Source organism: Nomascus leucogenys, chromosome 6 (genome assembly GCF_006542625.1).
Source record: "Nomascus leucogenys isolate Asia chromosome 6, Asia_NLE_v1, whole genome shotgun sequence".
Taxonomy (NCBI): domain Eukaryota; kingdom Metazoa; phylum Chordata; class Mammalia; order Primates; family Hylobatidae; genus Nomascus; species Nomascus leucogenys.
The window spans coordinates 119,230,000-119,250,706 of record NC_044386.1 but is presented as its reverse complement, the minus strand read 5'-3'; the positions used below and the strand labels follow the sequence as shown (position 1 = coordinate 119,250,706).

The 20,707-nt window shown below is 50.8% G+C and overlaps 1 protein-coding gene and 1 long non-coding RNA gene across 3 annotated transcripts in view; one reads left to right on the top strand and one right to left on the bottom strand.

The window, feature by feature from the left end:
• The first annotated feature begins 131 nt into the window (after positions 1-131).
• LOC115835546 lies at positions 132-10,821 on the top strand. Its single transcript, XR_004030613.1, has 2 exons — positions 132-444; positions 8,552-10,821. It is a non-coding gene; the product is annotated as an uncharacterized LOC115835546 (long non-coding RNA).
• The window catches only part of PCSK6 (proprotein convertase subtilisin/kexin type 6), a 189,225-nt gene continuing 177,539 nt past the window's right edge, over positions 9,022-20,707 (bottom strand). The window contains exons 19-21 of one of the 2 annotated variants that reach the window (XM_030815089.1): positions 19,624-19,753; positions 12,616-12,728; positions 9,022-10,443 (exon numbers count right to left, since the gene is read on the bottom strand). In XM_030815089.1, the coding sequence (XP_030670949.1) occupies positions 10,346-10,443; positions 12,616-12,728; positions 19,624-19,753 (341 nt within the window). In that variant the 3' untranslated portion in view covers positions 9,022-10,345. The remainder of the gene's footprint in view (positions 10,444-12,615; positions 12,729-19,623; positions 19,754-20,707) is intronic. The other variant, XM_030815088.1, reaches the window with a different exon arrangement.

Here is a 20,707-nt window from a genome sequence, read left to right as displayed (position 1 = left end):
GAGTGCGCGCGCAGCTCGACCGCCAGGCCGAAGCAATCGAAGAGCCACGCCTCCGGGGTCGTTCTTGCCGGAAGTCGTGGCGCGCGCGCAGGGGACGTGTCTGGTTCTGCGTTCTTTCCTGGGGTGTGTTTGGAGTCTGGAGGACCCCTGATTCCAGACGTTGGTGTTTATTAAAAGTTAAGGCGAATGTGGAAGCACCCGAGGGGAACTTTCTCATGCATTAGCGCACCTTGAGGTGGGAGGGGAAGCTGTGACCGTCCTCCCTCCCCCAGCCGTCGCGGGAACCCGTGGGGTTCAGTGAAGGGTCCAGGAGTTCAGGTACCCGTTCCGGGCCTGGGCCTTGGCTCCGGGCTACAGTGTGAGATCCCGGGCTAGGTGGCCCGCCTGGGGCAGGTCGCCGGGACAACCCCACCGCCCCGCAAGTCCAACCCGGCCTCGGGCACGGTAGGGTTTGCGGTTAAGCTTGTGGCCTTTAGACTTCTCAATATTCATATGCATAACGTATGATATACATAAAAGTGTGTATATCAGGAATTTACGGAGTGATTAATGACTAGAGTGAACACAACTGCGTAGCCGACACCGGGATCCAAAAAACCACTATTCTGAAAGCCTCCCTCTTTCCCAAAGGCAACCGCGAACTCAACACTACAGATTCGGTTTGCTTGCTTTTGATATAAATAGAATCATGCAGTATGCTTTTTTTTGGCCCAGTTTCTTGGAGTCTATATTATCTCTGGAGTCCATCCAGGTTGCATACAGAGATGGTTTGTTTGCTTTCGCTGCTGAAGAGAACTCCACTGTATATATTATACCATAAATTACTTATTCTGCTGTTGATGGACATCAAAGTTGTTTTCAGTTTAGGGCTATTCTGAGTAATGCTGCTATGGATTTTCTGGTACGTGGATCTCATGCACATTTGCATGAGTTTCTCCTGGAGCGGAACTGCTGGGACATAGGGTATGATATCTATCAATAAGTAATGCCCAACAGTTACGCTAAGAGGCTGAAATAATATACACACTCCAGCGGTGTGTAAGGGTTTTCATGGCTTCCAGCTTCAGCCTTGTTGGCATTTGAAGTCTATAGCTATTCTGATGGGTGTGTGGTGGTATTGCACTACTGCTTTGCTTTGCTTTTCTCTAATAACTAATGAAGCTGAGAACCTTCTCATGTGTATGGTGCCCATTCTGATAGCTTCCTTTGTTAAGTGTTCTTTCGAGTCCCTGGCTCATTTTTTTTTCCTTATGGAGTTGTCTGCCTTTTTTTCTTACTGATTTGTGGAATTTCTTTATATATTAGGGATATGAACACACTCTGTGGCTTGCCTTTTCACTCTTAATGGTGTTGATGATTAGAATTTTTTTTTTTTTTTAGACAGGGTCTCACTCTGTTACCTAGGCTGGAGTGCAGTGGTGCCATCAGGACTCACTGCAGCCTTGACCTCTCAGGCTCAAGAGATCCTCCCACCTCAGCCTCCCAAGTAGCCGGGACTATAGGCACAGGTCAATAGGCCTGGCTAACTTTTGTATTTTTTGTAGAGACAAGGTTTTGACATGTGGCCCAGGCTGGTCTTCAACTCCTGAGCTCAAGTGATCCACCTGCCTCGGACTCCCACAGTGCTGGGATTACAGGTGTGAGGCACCTCGCCTGGCTGAGAAGTTTCCAGTTTTTATGTAGTTCAATTATTTTCTTTAGGTTAGTGGATTGGGTGTGTGTGCATGTGCATGTGCCTTAAGAAATCTTCCCTTACCCCCATCGTATTTTCCTATGTGATCTACTAGACGATTGTTTTGCCTTTCACATTTAGTTCTACAATCCACCCGGAGATGATTCTCCTTGAACTTTTATTGAAGTATGATATACATATAGAAGAATGCAAACTGAACACACCCAACCAACTAGCATCCTCGTAAGAACAGGACATTGCCACATTCCAGAAGCCCTCCTGTCTTCATCTAGTCACCACCCTTGCCCCAAGGGTAACCATTATCCTGACATCTTGTATAGATTTGCTTTGCCTAGTTTCGTATTTATGCAAATGAAGTACCTTACATATTTTTTGCTTAACATTATGTTTGTGTGTAGATGTAGTTCATTTATTCTCACTGTAATACAGTATTTCATTGTGGATGTTTCACAATTTACTTATCCATTCTGCTGTTGATGAACATTTGGGTAATTTTCACTCTGGAGCTTTTATATTATAAATAGTGTACCTACAAACACAATAATGTATATCTTCATGTGAACACATATACTGATACACACCCGGGGATGGAATTACTGGGTCATAGGGTTTACTTATGTTCAGCTTAAGTAGGACATGGTTTTCCAAAGTGGTTGTACCAACTTAAACTCCTTGCTAACGTTTAGTATTGTCTGTCTTTTTAATCTTAGCCATTCTGGTAGATAGGTAATGGTATGAAATTGTGGTTTTAACTGTATTTCCCTAATTACTAACACAGTTGAGAACTTTAAAAAATATATTTATGTTCATTTGGATAACCTCTTTAATGAAGTGTCTGCTTAGGTGTTTTGCCCATTTTTCTGTTGGGCTTTATTTTTTTTTAAACTGATCTGTAGGAGCTCTTTATATTTTTTCAATAGGAACCTTGTGAGCTATGTCTGTGGTGACTATCTTCTCCCTGTGGCTTGGGTTTTCACTCTCTTAATGGTATCTTTTGATGAATAGAGGTTCTTCATTGTAATACAGTCTGATTTATGAACCTTCCCCTATACAGTTAATGGTTTTCGAGTATGCTTTGAGAAACTTTTGCCTACTCCATAATTATATTTTCTTTAAAAGCTTTCTTCTTCCACCTTGTGCATTTAGATCTGCAGTCTCTCTGGCATAGATTTTTGTGCATAGTCTAAGGTAGGGAAGAAGATATATTTTTCCCCATATGGATATTTGGTTGACCCAGCACCATTTATTGAAAAGACCATTTTTTCCCCCATTGCTCTGCAGAGCAACTCTTTTCAAAAATCAAGTGTCCAAATATGTGAGGGCCTGCTTCTGCACTAGCTATTCTGTTCCATGGGTTTAGTCAGCTATCCTTGCAGAATACAAGCTTTAGAAAAAGACTTGGTATTTGTCCCTCAAAAAAAGCTCCCATTTTTTCCTCAGATTATCTAGTAGTTATCTGGTTATTCTAATCCTTTGCATGTGAACATAAATGATAGATACGTCTTGTATCTGAAAAAGCACCCATGATTTGATTTGTATTGTGCTGGATCTGTAGATGAATTTGGAGAGAATTAATATCTTTACAATATTAAGTATTCCAATCAATGGGCATATTATAACCTTACATTTATTGAGCTACTCTTTAATTTCAGTAGCATCTTACAGATTTTGTGTCGAGGCCTTGTATATCCTTTACTAGATTGTCTAGATATTTAATAGATTGTCTAGATATTTGATAGATTGTCTAGATATTTAATAGATTGTCTAGATATTTAATAGATTGTCTAGATATTTGATAGTTTTTGATGCTACTGTAAATAGTATCTTTTGTTTAAAAATTCCATTTTCTAATCATTAGTTTTGATATATTTAAATACAGCAGATTTCTGTATATTGGCGTTACATCCAGCGATCTTGTGAAATTTACTTATTAATTATAATAGTTTCTCTGTAACCATTCTTGTGGATTTTCTACATACATAACCATGCTATTTGAGAATAATGATAGTTGGCTGGGCGTGGTGGCTCATGTCTGTCATCCCAGCACTATGGGAGGCTGAGGTGGGTGGGTCACCTGAGGTCAGGAGTTTGAGACCAGCCTGGCCAACATGGTGAAAACCCCCCTCTACTAAAAATACAAAAATTAGCCGGGTGTGGTGGCACGTACCTGTAATCCCAGCTACTTGGGAGGCTGAGGCACGAGAATCACTCGAATGAGGGAGGCGGAGGTTGCAGTGAGTGGAGATGATGCCATTGCACTCCAGCCTGGGTAACAGAGTGAGAGTCGGTCTCAAAAAAAAAAAAAAAGATAGTTTTATTTCCTCCTTTCCAGTTATTATACTGGTTCTGTATTTTTTGCCCTGTTACACTGGCTGGGATCTCTGCACAATGTTGAACAGTGGTGGTAGTGGACATGCTTTGGCAGGTATCACTTCATAGCCCAGAAAAAAACCCTAACCAATGATCGTTAACATCACCAATACTGGAACAGATCGTGTAGTCCCTGCTAGAATGCAGTGAGCACACAGAATCAGTCTGTGAGATTCCTGTCAAAGATGCTTGACTTAAAACGTGAGGAAACCTCAGACAAGTGCACACCGAAGGACAACCTGCAAATAACTGGCCTATAGTCTTTAAAAGGTTCCAGATGACGAGGCAAGGAAAGACTGAGGGACCGTTCCAGATGGAAGAACATTAAAGAGACACGATGACTAAGTGAAAAGTGTGTTTCTAAACCAGACCGTTTTGCTAAGAACTTGATTGGGACAACTGGCAGAACTAGAATTCAGTCAGAGGGTTAGATGGTAATAACATATCGATATTAATTTCCTGAGTCTGATGGCTGTGCAGGAGAATGTCGTTGTTTATAGGAAATACGCACTAAAGTATTGGGGGGAGGGGTCATAGGGTATATCAGCAACTTACTCTCAAACTGGGAGGGAATTTCTTTGTATTGTACTTGGAACTTTTTTGCTTTTTGAGATGGAGTCTCACTCTGTTACCCGGGCTGGAGTACAGTGGCGGAATCTCAGCTCACTGCAACTTCCGCCTCCTAGGTTCAAGTGATTCTCATGCCTCAGCCTCTCGAGTAGCTGGGATTACAGGCGCTCACCACCATGCCTGGCTAATTTTTATATTTTTAGTAGAGACGGGGTTTTGTCATGTTTGCCAGGCTGGTCTTGAGCTCCTGACCTCAAGAAGTGATTTCCTTTGCCCCCTGTCCCTGCCTCGGACTCCCAAAGTGCTGGGATTACAGGCCTGAACCATCACACCTGCCCCGTCACTGCAACTTTTGTTTAACTAAAAAAACTAAAAAAGTTAAACAAAATAACTAAAGAATTAAAATAACTTTAACAAGGCCGGGCGCGGTGGCTCACGCTTGTAATCCCAGCACTTTGGGAGGCCGAGGCGGGCAGATCACGAGGTCAGGAGATCGAGACCACAGTGAAACCCCGTCTCTACTAAAAATACAAAAAATTGGCCGGGCGTGGTGGCGGGCGCCTGTAGTCCCAGCTAATCGGAGAGGCTGAGGCAGGAGAATGGCGTGAACCCGGGAGGTGGAGCTTGCAGTGAGCCGAGATCGCGCCACTGCACTCCAGCCTGGGTGAAAGAGCAAGACTCCGTCTCAAAAAAAAAAAAAAAAAAAAAAAAAAAAAAAATAACTTTAACAAGTTAAAATAACTAAAAAAATTAAAATAACAAGTTAAAATAACTGAAAAATAAAATAACTTAAAAGTTAAACAAAATAACTAAAAAATTAAACAAAATAACTAAAAATGTTAAACAAAATAACTAAATAATGAAAAAAGTTAAACAAAATAAAACCTAAACTTCATTTAATTCCAGAGAGGACCACCAGGTGGAGTCCTTAGGCTGGAGAGCTGGTTTTAACTTGGGGCCATTCTGTTGCTGTGTTTAAAAAAAAAAAACAAAAAGAGTGGGGTGGTATCTCTTTACTTTAAAAAGGGAAAGTTGTACAAGTTTCCCTTCAGCATAGGAACAGGGACAGAAATGGAACCATATGTGGTTTTATTCATTTAGGGTATCTCTACGAAGTTGCAAACAATTTTCTTTTTCGATTCCATTTCTTGTGGCCAGAATTTCTCAACCTCGGCACTACTGACATTTTGGTCTGGACAGTTCTTTGTCATGCGGGCTGCTGTGCATTGTAGGGTGCATAGCAGCATTCCTGGCCTCCACCCACTGGATGTGAGTACATCCTTCCAGTTGTGACAACCCAAAATGTCTCCAGACGTTGCCAAATGTCCCCTGGAAGACAAAAATCATCCCTGGTTGAGAACCACTATTTTGGCAACAGGATGTTCTCTGCCCCGGGCACTTTGGGTGCTCTTGTTTCAAAAGGGAGGCTAAGCTATCTGGTCACCCTTAGTGTGGCTGGTCTGTAGTGGTGAGGGGCTTTGGATAGTGGGACTGAACCCTAGGATCTAAGGTGTGTGCTCCGTGCTGTACCATCTAAGGATGCTGTTCTGTGCTCAGATAAGCCTCAAAGCCTAGGGTGTCAGGAAAGGACTTAAACAGCCAACCAGGAAGGATAGAGTCTGGGGTTCGTGCGAGGAAAGCAACAGCGAAGGCTGGGGTAGGGGAGCAGAGTCTTCCTTTCCCCCCAGCAGCCAGTGCCCAGTGGCCTCCCAGATGGCTGGGCAGAACCTTAAGATGCTAGAGAATGGCCTTGGTGTATTACTCTCCATCACCCCTGCTTGTTCTTATGAAAATGTTTTTCTTTCCTACTTCACCTCCTCTTTCCATCCTCGGATCTGAACCTCTGCCCCTCACCTGCTCCCGGGGCCTCAACATACTCCAAGCTTTTAGGCAAAAGGCCCTCTCCAGCCATATATCAATAATGCAAATGCAGCGGAGGGTGGTCTCCCCAAGTTCAAGGACACTCCACTCCTGGACTCATTTAGACCATGTTGCTGTCTGTCTGTCTGTCTGTCTGTCTGTCTGTCTGTCTATCTATCTATCTATCTATCTATCTATCTATCTATCTATCTCTGTCATTTTTGACTGATTGATTGAGACAGGGTCTCGCTATATTTCTCAGGCTGGCTGCAAACGCCTGGGCTCAAGCCATCTTCTTGCTTCTAACCTCTCAGAATGCTAGGATTACAGGCATGAGCCACTGTGCCTGGTGCTTTTATTTTTTTAAGTTCTGTCCACCCGCCTCCCATTTCAGGTGTGTCTTCTGTACAACGTGCAATTCTCACCAGTCCGTTGAAGAGTCACAAGATAGAAAGTCAGTAGTGGCCTGGGAGGGATGGGGATGTGTACATGAGGTCCACTGTGAGGTGCCAAAGAATTTGGGGATAAGGTCAGATAAACATCACCCCCTGAAAATAAAGCTAGTTTAAAACAAACGCATCATGGCTGCATTTGGGCAGCTGCAGAACGACGCCCCTCCCGCAGCCAGCCAGCCTCCTTCCCTGGGCACAGTGGTGGGAGCAACTTTGCCAACGTGCAGCCCAAGGCAAGGCACTCACTTCTGTGGGCCTCAGTGTCCTTGTCTGGGAAATGACAGGTTTAGAGGAGGCGATCCATGATCCTGTCACTTAAAATCCATACACATATCCTGCCAGAGTCCAGACAATCTCCACCTCAGCGTCGGACCTCTTGGGAGCAGACATTATAGGTAGTTGGTCTCTTTCAACAAGGTGGAGTTTAGTCATTAGGACTTTGTGAACAACTTCTCAACTCCCCACCCGACTTGTCAGCCCCAAGCTGGGCTTGCCTGGCTCAGCCACTCGACGAGGCTGCCTGGCTGGCTTTCCTGTAGTTGGTGTCCTTTGGGAGATAAAGGGAGTTTCTTCCCTTTTTTTTTTCTTTGAGACGCAGCTTCGCTCTTGTTGCCCAGGCTGGAGTACAGTGGTGCGATCTTGGCTCACTGCAGCTTCCGCCTCCTGGGTTCAAGCGATTCTCCTGCCTCAGCCTCCCAAGTACCTGGGATTACAGGTGTCACCACCATGCATGGCTAATTTTTGTATTTTTAGTAGAGATGGGGTTTCACTGTGTTGGCCAGGCTGGTCTCGAACTCCTGACCTCAGGTGATCCACCCGCCTCGGCCTCCCAAAGTGCTGGGATTACAGGTGTGAGCCACCACGCCCAGCTAGGAGTTTATTTCTGATTCAGCTGCAAACATGGTAGACTGTAAGCTCTCAGTGGGCAAAGAGCTCGGATTTATTGATATCCGGGCTCTAGGGTCTAAAAAGCTGCCTTGCATCAGCGGTACTTAACAAGTTGCTGGTTTTAATTCAATGTCAGTCTCACGGGCGGGGCAAGGGGTTGAATCTTTATCCTAAACACACTTATTCCTTCACTGCCTCACACGCACAACTCTGGTCAATTGGTGCTTGTGGTGGCCAGCTGTTGGGTTGTGTGGCCTGCCCTACCTTCTGAGAGCTGCACATTGCTCCCCTCCTCTGCTGCAGAGCTCCCTGCAGCCATATTCTGCTGCACAAGCCTGTCCTTGTAGCCACAGCTGATGACACGGAGAGTACCAATGTAAGGTAGGTTGACCAAGTCCTGTCCCTGGGAAAAGAAGAGCCAAGAAACAGACCCAGAAAGTTGGCTTGAGGGGTTGGATTTGTACCAGTTTTACCTGGAAGATGCTCTAGGTCTTGTCATTTGTCCCATCAACTGGAGAAGGCAGCTATGGAGAGAGGGGCAGTGCTGCAGTACAGAGAGGGTCCAGGTGACATTTAATGCTGGTTCCAGGTTTCCTAACGCTCTGCTGCACCCTTCCCTGAAATTCTGAATCCACTCTGGATTCTCAAAACAATGCCCCTCACCCACTCTTGTTTTCACCTAAGTCATTTCTAGTTAGTGCATTTCCTTTACTTGCAGCCAAAGGATTCCTGGCAAGTACAAGCTTCTGAACTCAGAGGCCATGGTAAACTTCCCAAGGAGTGCATAAGCCATGGGTTCAGGGATTTCAGCCACTGCATAGAAGACAAGCTGTAACCTAATTCAATCATACTTGGCAGCAACTGGTGAGGATGCTGGCAGTCTGGGCTGTGGGGCGCTCCCCTGTGACAGATGGAAGGGGTCCCTCTATCTGGAGGGGCTCTAGAACCTCCTCCCAATGAGGCTAATGTGGTCTGAGGAGGGTCTCTTTGCCAAATGACATTCTGGGGTTGGGATCTGGGATTTCCTCCATTGTTTCCTTACATCAGCATTTGCTAAAGTTCAAAAGAAGACCTTCCACGTAATGACGTCAAACAGATGTGAAGCCACAATTAAAGTAACGTCCACTTAACACTTGGTCAGCACTCCTATTTCATTTTGTGCGCCTTGGAAAGAAATACAGGCTCCTGTGCTATGGGATGTTAACTCTTTTATTAATTTAGGGTCAACATTGTATGTGCTTCATTGATTTCTCTTTCAGAGTTGTAGATTCAATAAACAACATCTGGGTTCTCTCCAGCTCACAGGTGACAAGGCAAATGCACTGTCGTCAAACAGGGGAGCGGGACAATATGAAGAAAGACGAGGTCGAAAAAATTTAAGGCAAATGTTACTTCCCTATTCAAGGGAATTGATCAAGCAGATCTGTGCATTTCAATGAAAATATATGAAATATTTGTCAAAATAATTAACATCGGTAAAAATTAGAACATGTAGCTTATAAAATGCCTACACAGGTTTGGCAGAATAAATCCAGCTGTGTCATGTAGGCTCGTAATATACACAGACACAGGAGCATCCACCTTAAAAACGAGTCTTCTGAAGGGCAGAGGCCAAATGTATTTTAAAAGCAATTCCGTGAAATGGGAAGTGATGGATGATTAACAATGCATGGGCCGGCTTTACATTTTGTTCAGAGAAATTGCTTGGCCAGCGGGGTACCTTCTGGCTGGCCGCAGAATGCCTCCTGCTGCCCCTCCTCAGAAGGCTCTGCATCAGGTCGAGGTGGTCGTTCAGGCCATGAGACTGCTGAAGAGACAGAACGCGGTAACAAGGAGCGCTCGGCTTGCTCAAAGGAGAACGCTGCGGGGATGGAATCTTCAGGTCTGCGTTTGGAATCTGACTTTCTAAGCCACTGCTGCAGTTTCAGAAGGAGCTGACTATGTAGAAATAGATACTCCGGCCCCAGTGGTCATACATTTTATGCCTTCAAACCTATCTTATAGTCTGACCAAACCATCCCCAGACTGCTCAGGGGCAGGCAACGAGCAGGTAGACTGCTGGCCCTTTGTCACACGTGAGGACGGCCCAGGGTTCGCCGGCCGGGCCGGGGGGATTTACTGCACACCCGCAGAAAAGCACGGGGAGAAGAGTGATGTGTGATGCCAAGCGTCTTTCTTTTCTGCTTTGGTCTTGAAGATTCGGTAAACTTATGGTCCCAGAAGCTGCTCGAAAGCCAGAGCTGTGGATTCCCAGAATTCATTTTGTTCCTGTTACAGTTTGTCAGAAGACTGGAGCCAGCAAGCAGCATTTGAGAGGATGTCACCATTTTAGGAACACCTCCTTAAGAGCCACCACCCACCTGGCTTGGGTGCCCAGAGATGCTGCTCCTGGGGAGATAAAGCTGTCAGGTGCAGGGCACCGCCCCCGAAACAGGCTCTGGCCGACGGTCTGGAGGAAGGTGGACGGATGGATGGATGGGAGTCCCTGCCCTCTGTGGGCAGCTAGACACCCTTACCCGGCCAGGAGGCACGTGCGGCAGCAGAACTGAATGAAGAGCTTCCGTTCGCACAGCCGGTTGGACTTCACCATCTCGCAGAATGTCTCGTCAGCTGGGGCCCCGCATCAGGAAAGGAAAAGGAGGGAAAGGTCAGTCTTTGGTGCCTGTAAAGATTGTTTCAAGGCCGGGCGCGGTGCCTCATGCCTGTGATCCAAGCACTTTGGGAGGCCAAGGCGGGCGGATCACCTGAGGTCAGGAGCTTGAGACCAGTCTGACCAACATGGTGAAACCCCGTCTCTACTAATAACATAAAAATTAGCTGGGCATGGTGGTGGGCGCCTGTAATCCAAGCTACTCAGGAGGCTAAGGCAGGAGAGCCACTTGAACCCAGGAGGCGGAGGTTGCAGTGAGCTGAGATCATGCCACTGCACTCCAGCCTGGGCAAGAAGAGCAAAACTCCATCTCAAAAATAAATAAATAAAAATAAAAAAAGATTGTTTCAAGCATTCCACATATGCTGGGCATCAGTGGTGCCCTGGGCAAGAGGGACACAGACAGAGGTGGGCAGCAGGATGGCAGCCCTTGAAGCCCCTCTCCTGCAATGCACTTGACTCTGGGTGCCCTGTGTGGCGGGAGGGCACTGGTGTATGGGGCTCTTGCTGAGTCTCAGTGACAAGGGGATTCATGGGCAGGATGTGGGGGTGTGTGGGAGGGATCTCGGGAGAACACCCAGCCTGGGCCCGTGGGGCACATGTGCACCTGTCTTTCTGGACATCCGTGCTGGCAGTGGAGTTTAGGAGGAAGACTCTAGGGGAGGCCGGAGGACGGGGCTGGAGGCAGGCGGGAATGGAAGCTGCTTCCACGGCGGCAGGGGCCGACGGGGAGGAGTGGGGATGGGGGGAAGGGAGCCACCGCGAACAGGACTTGCTGAGGACGCCGCTGCGGCAAGGGGAAGAGGCCTCTGAGGAGGCATCATCCGTGGACCTGGGAGGCCCTCCGGTGGCAACCACACTTTTTTTTTTTTTTTTTTTTTTGTTTTTGAGACGGAGTCTCGCTCTGTCGCCCAGGCTGGAGTGCAGTGGCGCAATCTCGGCTCACTGCAAGCTCCGCCTCCCGGGTTCACGCCATTCTCCTGCCTCAGCCTCTCCGAGTAGCTGGGACTACAGGGGCCCGCCACCACGCCCGGCTAATTTTTTATATTTTTAGTAGAGACGGGGTTTCACTGTGGTCTCGATCTCCTGACCTCGTGATCCGCCCGCCTCGGCCTCCCAAAGTGCTGGGATTACAAGCGTGAGCCACCGCGCCCGGCGCAACCACACTTTTTTGGGCTACATACATAACGTGGGCAGGTGACTTCCTAAAGGAGTTTCCGGGCCTTTGAAGGGACATAATTAGACAACCCTCCCGCACCCCCACCCCAAAAAATCACCAGTAACAAGGCAAGGAGGCATCCCAGGGCCCTCCACAAGCTCCATGCTCTGCCAGGACAGGGCCAGTGCCAGCTTCATGCCCAAGGACCACCTGCCCTGACCCTGGACACGGGAGCAGAGAGCCTTCCTCTCCTGGCTGTCGGAATGTGGTGCCCAGAGCTGGCCCCATGTGGCTCCACCCTGCTGCTTGCTGGGCCAGAGTCCCCTTCCCTGCCCATGTGTCTGTAATGGCTCCTGCACTGAACCTCCAGGCAGGTCCTGCCAACCCTCCTTGTTGCCTGGAATTCCCAAACTGGGCACTTAGCTTCGGTCCCCTTTTAAGTTTCTGTTTTTACAACTTGTCCCTGTCCCCCATCCCACTGCACAGCCAGGGCTCTCCTGCAGCACGGATGCGGGTCCACGCTGGATCCCTGTGGAGCTGGGATTGCTGCTGCAGAGCGTGTGCTCTACTCTGGACTCTGTCCCCCTCGTCCTGGGGCAGAGACCCTCCAGGCTTCCTGGCTTTGACCCCCCCATCTTTGATGGGATGTCATCATATCCGGGCCACTGGGGGCCTGTGGCATGGCAGTGGGACCAGTAGAAGGACAAAATCATTTTTAGGAGTCACTCAATAAACAGATCAGCAGTGGCTGGGATGCCTCTCTGATCAATGTGTGAGAAGCCTAGAGGGAAGGGGGGAGGTAGGGCAGCTGTCTTCCATATCAGCTAGAGGAATCCCAGACAGTCGGATCAGGGACACGAACGCCTGTCTGTGGAGCCGCCATGCCTGTGTGGCTTTGCTCTTCTCTTCTGAGCACAAGCTGGCCGGCTGAGCTCCTCCACAGGCAGCCCCAGGGTAACCCGCTGCTGCTCACCGTTGCTGCACGTGTGGTTGGTGATGCAGGAGGTCCCCAGCTGTGTGAAGCCCGTCTTACACCTGCTGCAGTTCCTGCTGGAACCTGCACAGCTCAAGCAGTTCTCGTCACACCTGTGGGAAGACACCATTTCTGCTGAAGTCTGGGGAAGAGGCCCCACCACTCTGCGCTCCCTTCCCAGCACCCTCACCTCCCTGCACCTCCTTCCCACCCCCTCAGCCTCGGTGCTCTGTAGAGAGGCTGTGTCCGCCACCATTCTCTGACACAGGGGCTAAGTGTCTGCGTCTTTCCTCCTGTCTGACCTCACTATTGCCCTGGGAGGGCAGAGACAGCCATGGCCAGTTGGCAGGAGCAAGCGCAGGATCAGGGGCCAGGCCCAGGCCTCCAAGGCTTCCCGCAGCTCACCTGGACACCCTCCTGGACCCTGGCACCCAGCCCCCACACACACGGCTCCCAGAGCTGTGTCAGTCTTCTCTCTCCAGCGGCTGCCGGGCTGCGATGGCTGTAGGCTTGGCGTCCAGGCCAGACTGCACCCAGGGATGTGACACACCTGACTCGAGCTGACCAGAAGGCTGCTGTCACCTATATGTGGCCATGCCTGCTTACCCCTGGGGAGTGGGAGAGATGCCCCACAATTCCTGCCCCTCTCGGACAGTCCTGGCCCAGCCTGCGCAGAGATGGACCCCGGCCAGGGCTATTTCTAACGCAGGGTAAACGTGGCCTCAGGGGAGGGTTGGTGCACTACAGCCCAAGGGCCACGTCCAGCATTTATCCTGGACCACAGTCACACTCATTCATTGACAATCTTTTCTGTAGCAGTGGCTGAGCTGAGTAGCTGTGACAGAGGCAGTGTTGGCCGTTGTGCCCTTTACAGAAAGCACTTGCTGATGTGGGCCGAGTGCTTGAAGGAGCACGTTTCCCATCCTGGGGCCGTGAGTGCACCCCGGCTATGCTGCTGCCTGTCCCGAGTCCAGGGCCCAGTGACTCAGTCTCCACAGTGCTTGCAGCAGCTGCCCACCTCCCCGTTGTTGCCAGCTAAGGGTGGAACAGGCCCCATAGGCAGGGCTTGGAGCTTTGTTGTGCTCATGCCTGGCCCTCCCCGGGGGGCAGTTCTTTGCTTTATCTAGATGACCCCTCCCTGCTGTGTGAAGCCTTCCATGCCCAGACAGAGCAGCCCTCTGATGGGGTCTGGTCTCACCACTGACTCCGCTGCTCTGGAGCCCCAGGTGCAGTGTCGCTTCAGCCTGGGTGGGAGGTGGGTTTTATTCCTAGTGTGTCAGGATGCTGAGCCTGGAGCTCAAGCCCTCGGTCTGTAATTGTAAATGTGTAAACCCCACAGGCAAACTCACATCCAGGAGCCTTTCTAATGTTCCCATCCAGACCACCCCAGAGGAGAGGACAGGGTTAGACGACTTGCCAGAGGGGGTTGTGCACTTGTGGGAAGCCCCACGGGTCTGCCCCCATCATGCTGCCCCCTCCCCACACCTGCCCTTGCACATTCTGGTGGCCCAGCCACCAAACCCTGATGCCCCAGGACAGGTTATGACTTCACCCTTTGGTTTCTCTTACAGACAATGCCACTGGTGAGAGGAGAACCAGGGCTGAGCTGAGTCATTTAAAGAGATGTCAGTGGTCTGCAGGACCCAGGGGCCTAGTGCCCCCAGGCCATGGCCGAGGGTTGCTTCATCTATGAAGAACTGTGGTGAGGAGTGGGCTGCAGTGGACAGCCAGGAGGTTGCGGCTTGCTTCCTTCTTCAAATACAACCTCATCGAGCTCAGTAGGACGGCAGGGGCCTCGGTTTTCCATTGCTCTATACCGGGTTGCCACACACTTGGCAGCTTAAAATAACACCCACTCAGTGGCTCCCCGTTATGCAGGCAGAAGTCCAGGCAGGCACAGCTGGGCTCTCCACGGAGGGTCTCACGAGGTTCAGGGAAAGGTGGTGGCCAGGCTGGGCTCCCCTCTGGAGGTCTGGGGAAAGAATCTATCACCATGCTGCTCAGGGAGACAGGTGACACCCCCGTCCCTGTTAGGCCAGTGCAGACGGCTCTCCCTGGGGGACCCTGCGTAGCTCTTGCTCTCCGTCAGGATCACCGTGCCCAGCAGCGGGTCCTCGTGGGCAGCACCAGCTTTGGGCAGGGTGGCTTTTAAGATGCTTCTGTTTCTGCAACCATCTATGGTACCTACTTTACCCCCAAACACCATGGCCACTTTGCCCTGCCACATTCTGGAAGGACAGGGATGCCGAATGCAGCCCTCTCTCCCTGCTCCTTGCAGAGGCCACTCCCCTCAGCCTCCTGCCTGTTGAGGAGCAGGCTGCAGAAGACTGACGCTTTCATGCTCCAGCCTGGATGCAGAATGCGCATTGGCAGAAGGCGTGCCCCTTCAGGCTGTGCCCCTGAGAGTCTCTGCCCCCGCTGAGCCTGGGGGCAAGTGGAGGAAGGGCCAGGGCATGAGAAGTTTGTCTCCCACGCTGGCAAGCAGTCCACAGAGGCCTCTTTTTCTTCCAAGTTGTCCAGGCTGGCTCTTGCTGGGTCCTCTCACTAGGTCTTGAGGGTGTCCAGCCCCTCTCTTAAGGAACTTATCATGCATTGTTCTCAGCTTCGGGCCTCAGCTTCCACCTGCGGTTGCCAACCCAGCAGGCCTGCGTCCTGGCCTGCATGTTCCAATGCAGCCCCTGTGTGGCCACATGCTCCCTCGGAGCTGCCTGGCACAGCAGCAGCGGACGGCCACGGTGTCCACCAGCATTCTGGGGCCTGGAGGATGCCTGTGGTTCTCTACCAGCTCAGGCTGTCCAAGTGGGGAGAGACCCCGCAGAACCGATCGGACCAAGGCCTTGCTTCCTTTGGGAGGCGTCCACACTGATGCTCTTCCTGCGGGTGCTTCTCCAAGACCCGGTGTGTCAGCCCCAGCACTGTCAGCCTCTGCAGGGCCGAAAGCTTCCCCTCATGTGGGAACAAGTACCCAGGAAACTCCTGTCCTCTACTGCCCAAAGAGAGGTTTGCGGCGGGGCTGCCTGCCTGCTGCCTCCTGGGGGACAGGGTATGCCAGTGCTCTGGCCGCCTGCAAGGGTCCAGTTGCACAGCTCTGGGCATGATCAGCATGCCCTGAAATCCAGGGCATTTGACAAATGAAAGTGATTATCACTGTTTAATTCCAAGTTCTCCCTGGATTGCTACATTTAATTATCTGAGAAGCAGCTGACTGGTTAACATGAAGGGTTTAACTTCAGACAACTGTGCCCAGGACCCTATGCAGGACTCAGCAAGGCTGCACCTCGCAAGCGGGTGGCAAGTTTCCTATTTCACAGCAACTCAGTAGAAGGGGCTGATGCTAGCAGAGATACGTAACCGCCACCAGGTCCCTCTGTTGTGGGTCACACAAGTGCAAGGACTCGGTGGTCCCTTGTGGGCTCACTGTAGGGCTTTGTTTCTAGGGGAACAGGTTACAACCCACAGTGGTTCTTACACACAGCCTGGGAGGCAGACCCCATTGTGCGGTGAATCTGCCAGTGGTAACAGGTACCCAGCTGGGAGCCAGGCATGGGCACCCCTCCCCTGCTCTGACACAAGCCTTTGAGGGCTCCCTCATTTTAAGTCTTTCAGACGGAAGCCCCCCGATATGGTTTGAACATTTGTCCCCTCCAAATGTCATGTTGAGATGTGATCCCAAGTGTTGGAGGTGGGGCCTGGTGGGAGGTGTTTGCATTATGGGGTGGATCCCTCATAAATGGCTTTGCACCATCCCCTTGGTGATGAGTGAGTTCATGTGAGAGCTGCTTGTTTAAAGGTGTGTGGCAACTCCTTCCTTTTTTTTTTTTTCTTTTGAGATGGAGTCTCGCTCTGTCGCTCACGCTGGAGTGCAGTGGCGTGATCTTGGCTCATTGCAACCTCCGCTTCCTTGGTTCAAGCGATTCTCCTGCCTCAGCCTCCTGTAAGACTGGGATTACAGGCACACACCACCACATCCAAGTAATTTTTGCATTTTTTTTTTTTTTTAGTAGAGAAGGGGTTTTGCCATGTTGGCCAGGCTGGTCTTGAACTCCTGGCCTCAGGTGATCTGCCCACCTTGGCCTCCCAAAGTGCTGGGATTACAGGTGTGGGCCACCGTGCCAGGCCTCCTTCCCTCTCTTGCCCCTGCTATTGCTATGTGATGTGCTGCTCTTGCTTCACCTTCCGTCAGGAGTAAAAGCTCCCCGAGCCTTCCCCAGAAGCTAGGCAGAAGCTGGAGCCACGTTTCCTATTAAGCCTACAGAACTGTGAGGCAATTCAACCTCTTTTCTTTATAAATTACCCAACCTCAGGTATTTCTTTTTAGCACTGTGAAAGCAGGCTAACACCTGGCACTTCCCTCACAGCCCACCCCCATCATCACACCTTCACAGCTCACCCAGATCACCACACCCTCACAGCTCACCCCATCATCACACCCTTACAGCTCACCCCATCACCACACCCTCACAGCTCACCCCCATCATCACACCTTCACAGCTCACCCCATCACCATACCCTCACAGCTCACCCCATCATCACACCCTCACAGCTCACCCCATCACCACACCCTCACAGCTCACCCCCATCATCACACCCTCACAGCTCACCCCGATCATCACACTGTCACAGGTCACCCCATCACCACACCCTCACAGCCCACCCCATCATCACACCCTCACAGCTCACCCCCATCCTCACACCTTCACAGCTCACCCCATCATCACACCCTCACAGGTCACCCCATCATCACACCCTCACAGCTCACCCCATGATCACACCCTCACAGCTCACCCCATCACCACACCCTCACAACTCACCCCATCATCACACCCTCACAGGTCACCCCATCATCACACCCTCACAGCTCACCCCATCATCACACCCTCACAGCTCACCCCATCATCACACCCTCACAGCTCACCCCATCATCACACCCTCACAGCTCACCCCATCATCACACCCTCACAGCTCACCCCATCATCACACCCTCACAGGTCACCCCATCATCACACCCTCACAGCTCACCCCATCATAACACCCTCACAGCTCACCCCATCATCACACCCTCAGAGCTCACCCCATCACCACACCCTCACAGCTCACCCCATCACCACACCCTCACATCCTACCCCATCATCCCATCATCACACCCTCACAGGTCACCCCATCATCACACCCTCACAGCTCACCCCATCACCACACCCCCACATCCCACCCCATCATCCCATCATCACACCCTCACAGGTCACCCCATCATTACACCCTCACAGGTCACCCCATCATCACACCCTCACAGCTCACCCCATCATAACACCCTCACAGTTCACCCCATCATCACACCTTCACAGGTCACCCCATCATCACACCCTCACAGCTCACCCCATCATCACACCCACACAGCCCATCCCCATCATCACACCCTCACAGGTCACCCCATCATCTCATCATCACACCCTCACAGCCCACCCTATCACCATACCCTCACGGCTCACCCCCATCATCACACCCTCACAGCCCACCCCCATCATCACACCCTCACAGCTCACCCCATCATCACACCCTCACGGCTCACCCCCATCATCACACCCTCACGGCTCACCCCATCACCATACCCTCACAGCTCACCCCATCATCACAGCCTCACAGGTCACCCCATCATCACACTCTCACAGCCCACCCCATCATCACACCCTCACAGCCCACCCATCATCACACCCTCACATCCCACCCCATCACCACATCCTCACAGCCCACCCCATCACCACACCCTCACAGCCCACCCCATCATCACACCCTCACAGCTCACCCCCATCATCACACCCTCACAGGTCCCTTCAAACTCCTCCATGTTGCTCCCACCCTGAATAAGACAGGTTGCCCTGCCCGGTTCTGGGTCCTGAGTTCATGATCTCCCAACATAGGGCAATATTCAGCCAGAAAAGAGGAGACCAGAGCAAACAGCTTCTCCTTTAACAGCTCATGTCCAACAACAGAAGGGGCCAGGGCCATCAAATAAGAATGGTGACTCTGTGGATGGACACATGGGAGGAAGCACAAAAGGAGGATAGGAAGGGTAAAATAGATGTGCATGGATTATGCAGAAAACGGCTTTAGAATGAGGAAATTGTCAGGATTTTTTAATTTCTCTAAAGTATCTAACTAAAAAAAATATTTTAGGCCAGGTGTGGTGGCTCACACCCGTAATCCCAGCACTTTGGGAGGCTGAGGTGGGTGGATCACTTGAGGCCAGGAGTTCAAGACCAGCCTGGCCAACATGGTGAAACCCCGTCTCTATTAAAAATACAAAAAATTAGTGGGGAATGGTGGTGGGTGCCTGTAGTCCCAGCTACTTGGGAGGCGGAGGCAGGAGAATGGCGTGAGCTTGCAGGAGGCGGAGCTTGCAGCGAGCCGAGATTGCGCCACTGCACTCCAGCCTGGGTGACAGAGCGAGACTCCATCTCAAAAAAAAAAAACGAAAACAAAAACAAAAATTAGCTGGGCATTGTGGTGCATGCCTGTAGTCCCAGCTACTCGGGAGGCTGAGGCATGAGAATTGCTTGAACTCTGGAGGCAGAGGTTGCAGTGAGCTGAGGTCACACCATTGCACTCCAGCCTGGGCGACAGAGTGAGACTGTGTCTCCAAAAAAAAATTTTTTTTAACCCAAAACATGGTTTCTCTGATTATCGACAGTGCAAAAGATGCATGCTGATCGTGACACGGGCAGGGGCATCCCGCGTAGTCCACCACCGGGGTGTGAGCACCTTGCTATTCTGCTTCCCATCCTATCCCGTTGCTGCACAGTGTCTGGCCCACAGCAGGGACCCAACAAATATGAATTCAGTGAACAAAGGGACAAAGGCCCCTAACCAGCTCTGTAAATGGGCTCCTGTCCACAGTCGGGTGATGCAACATGCCCTCCCCCGGCCCCTGGGGAAGATGCTGCCAGACTCTGCCCTCCAGCCACTCCTCTGCTGGACACAGCTGCCTGCCGTTCCCCGCCAGGAAGACCGTACCTTCGACACACTTTGTGGGGCAAGCCCGGCATCTCCTCTGGGTAGAACCCCTCTCCACAGGCTGGCACACACTTCCAGTCTTGGAAGTGGAAGTTTTTCGCACAGTGAATGCACTCTTCTCTGCCTGGCCCTGAGAGACACAGGAGAAGAAGCAGGTATCAGGGATGGCTGGGAGAAGACCATGCCCAGGCCTGCTTCAGGGCCTTGTGAGATTGGGGGTACCATTTAGGAGCCCCCAGGCCATCACCATGGCTGCCATTTCCCAGGTTCTGTGAGCTGGGCCGTCCTCACCCACTCCCAGGAGGTGGGCATCGCCATCCCCATTTCACAGACAGGGACGTCAAGGCATGAGATGATCTCAGAGGGAGCACACCTGCCCACTGGCCGTGCCACGATGATGGGCCCTGTCTCCAACAGGCCTAGGCCCACTTCTGCTTCCTGAATACTTGGAAATCCAGTGCCAAAGTCTTCATATAAAAAAATATAAAATAGCTCATTTATGTTTTATATGGATACATGTTGAAATGGCAATATTTTAGATACATTAGGTTGAATAGGATATGTTACTAAAATTATTTTTGCCTGTTTCATTTGACTGTTGAAGATACGGTTACTAGGCAACTTCAAACTGCGTCTGTGGCCTGCATTTGTGGCTCTTCCATTGCACAGACACTGTGGAAGATGACGTGGGAAGATGAAAGAAGAGATCTTTGGGAATGGTGTCGACAGGTGTTTGGTGTGTACAGCCAGGGCGTTTTCAACAAGAGAGAAAAAAAGGCCTCACACTAAGGGCTTATAGGGCAGGGAGGAGAGACTCAAAGAGACAACAGTTCTGAGCAAAGGGCCACGAGTCATGAGGAAAACCTTCAGGTTGGCTCAGGGTCCGGGGAGGACCTGTCGACCTGGGTCAGACGTTGGACAAGATGACTAGATAGCACCTCCTCTGGGCCAGGTGTCTCCAGGGAGCATCTGATGGGACGTCAGAGAGAGGCAGTGAGGTGGCCACTGACTGACAGCAGAGAGGGTTACAGGCAGGGAGGAATGATCTCAGGACTCTGTGATAATCACGGTGCCCAGGTGAACC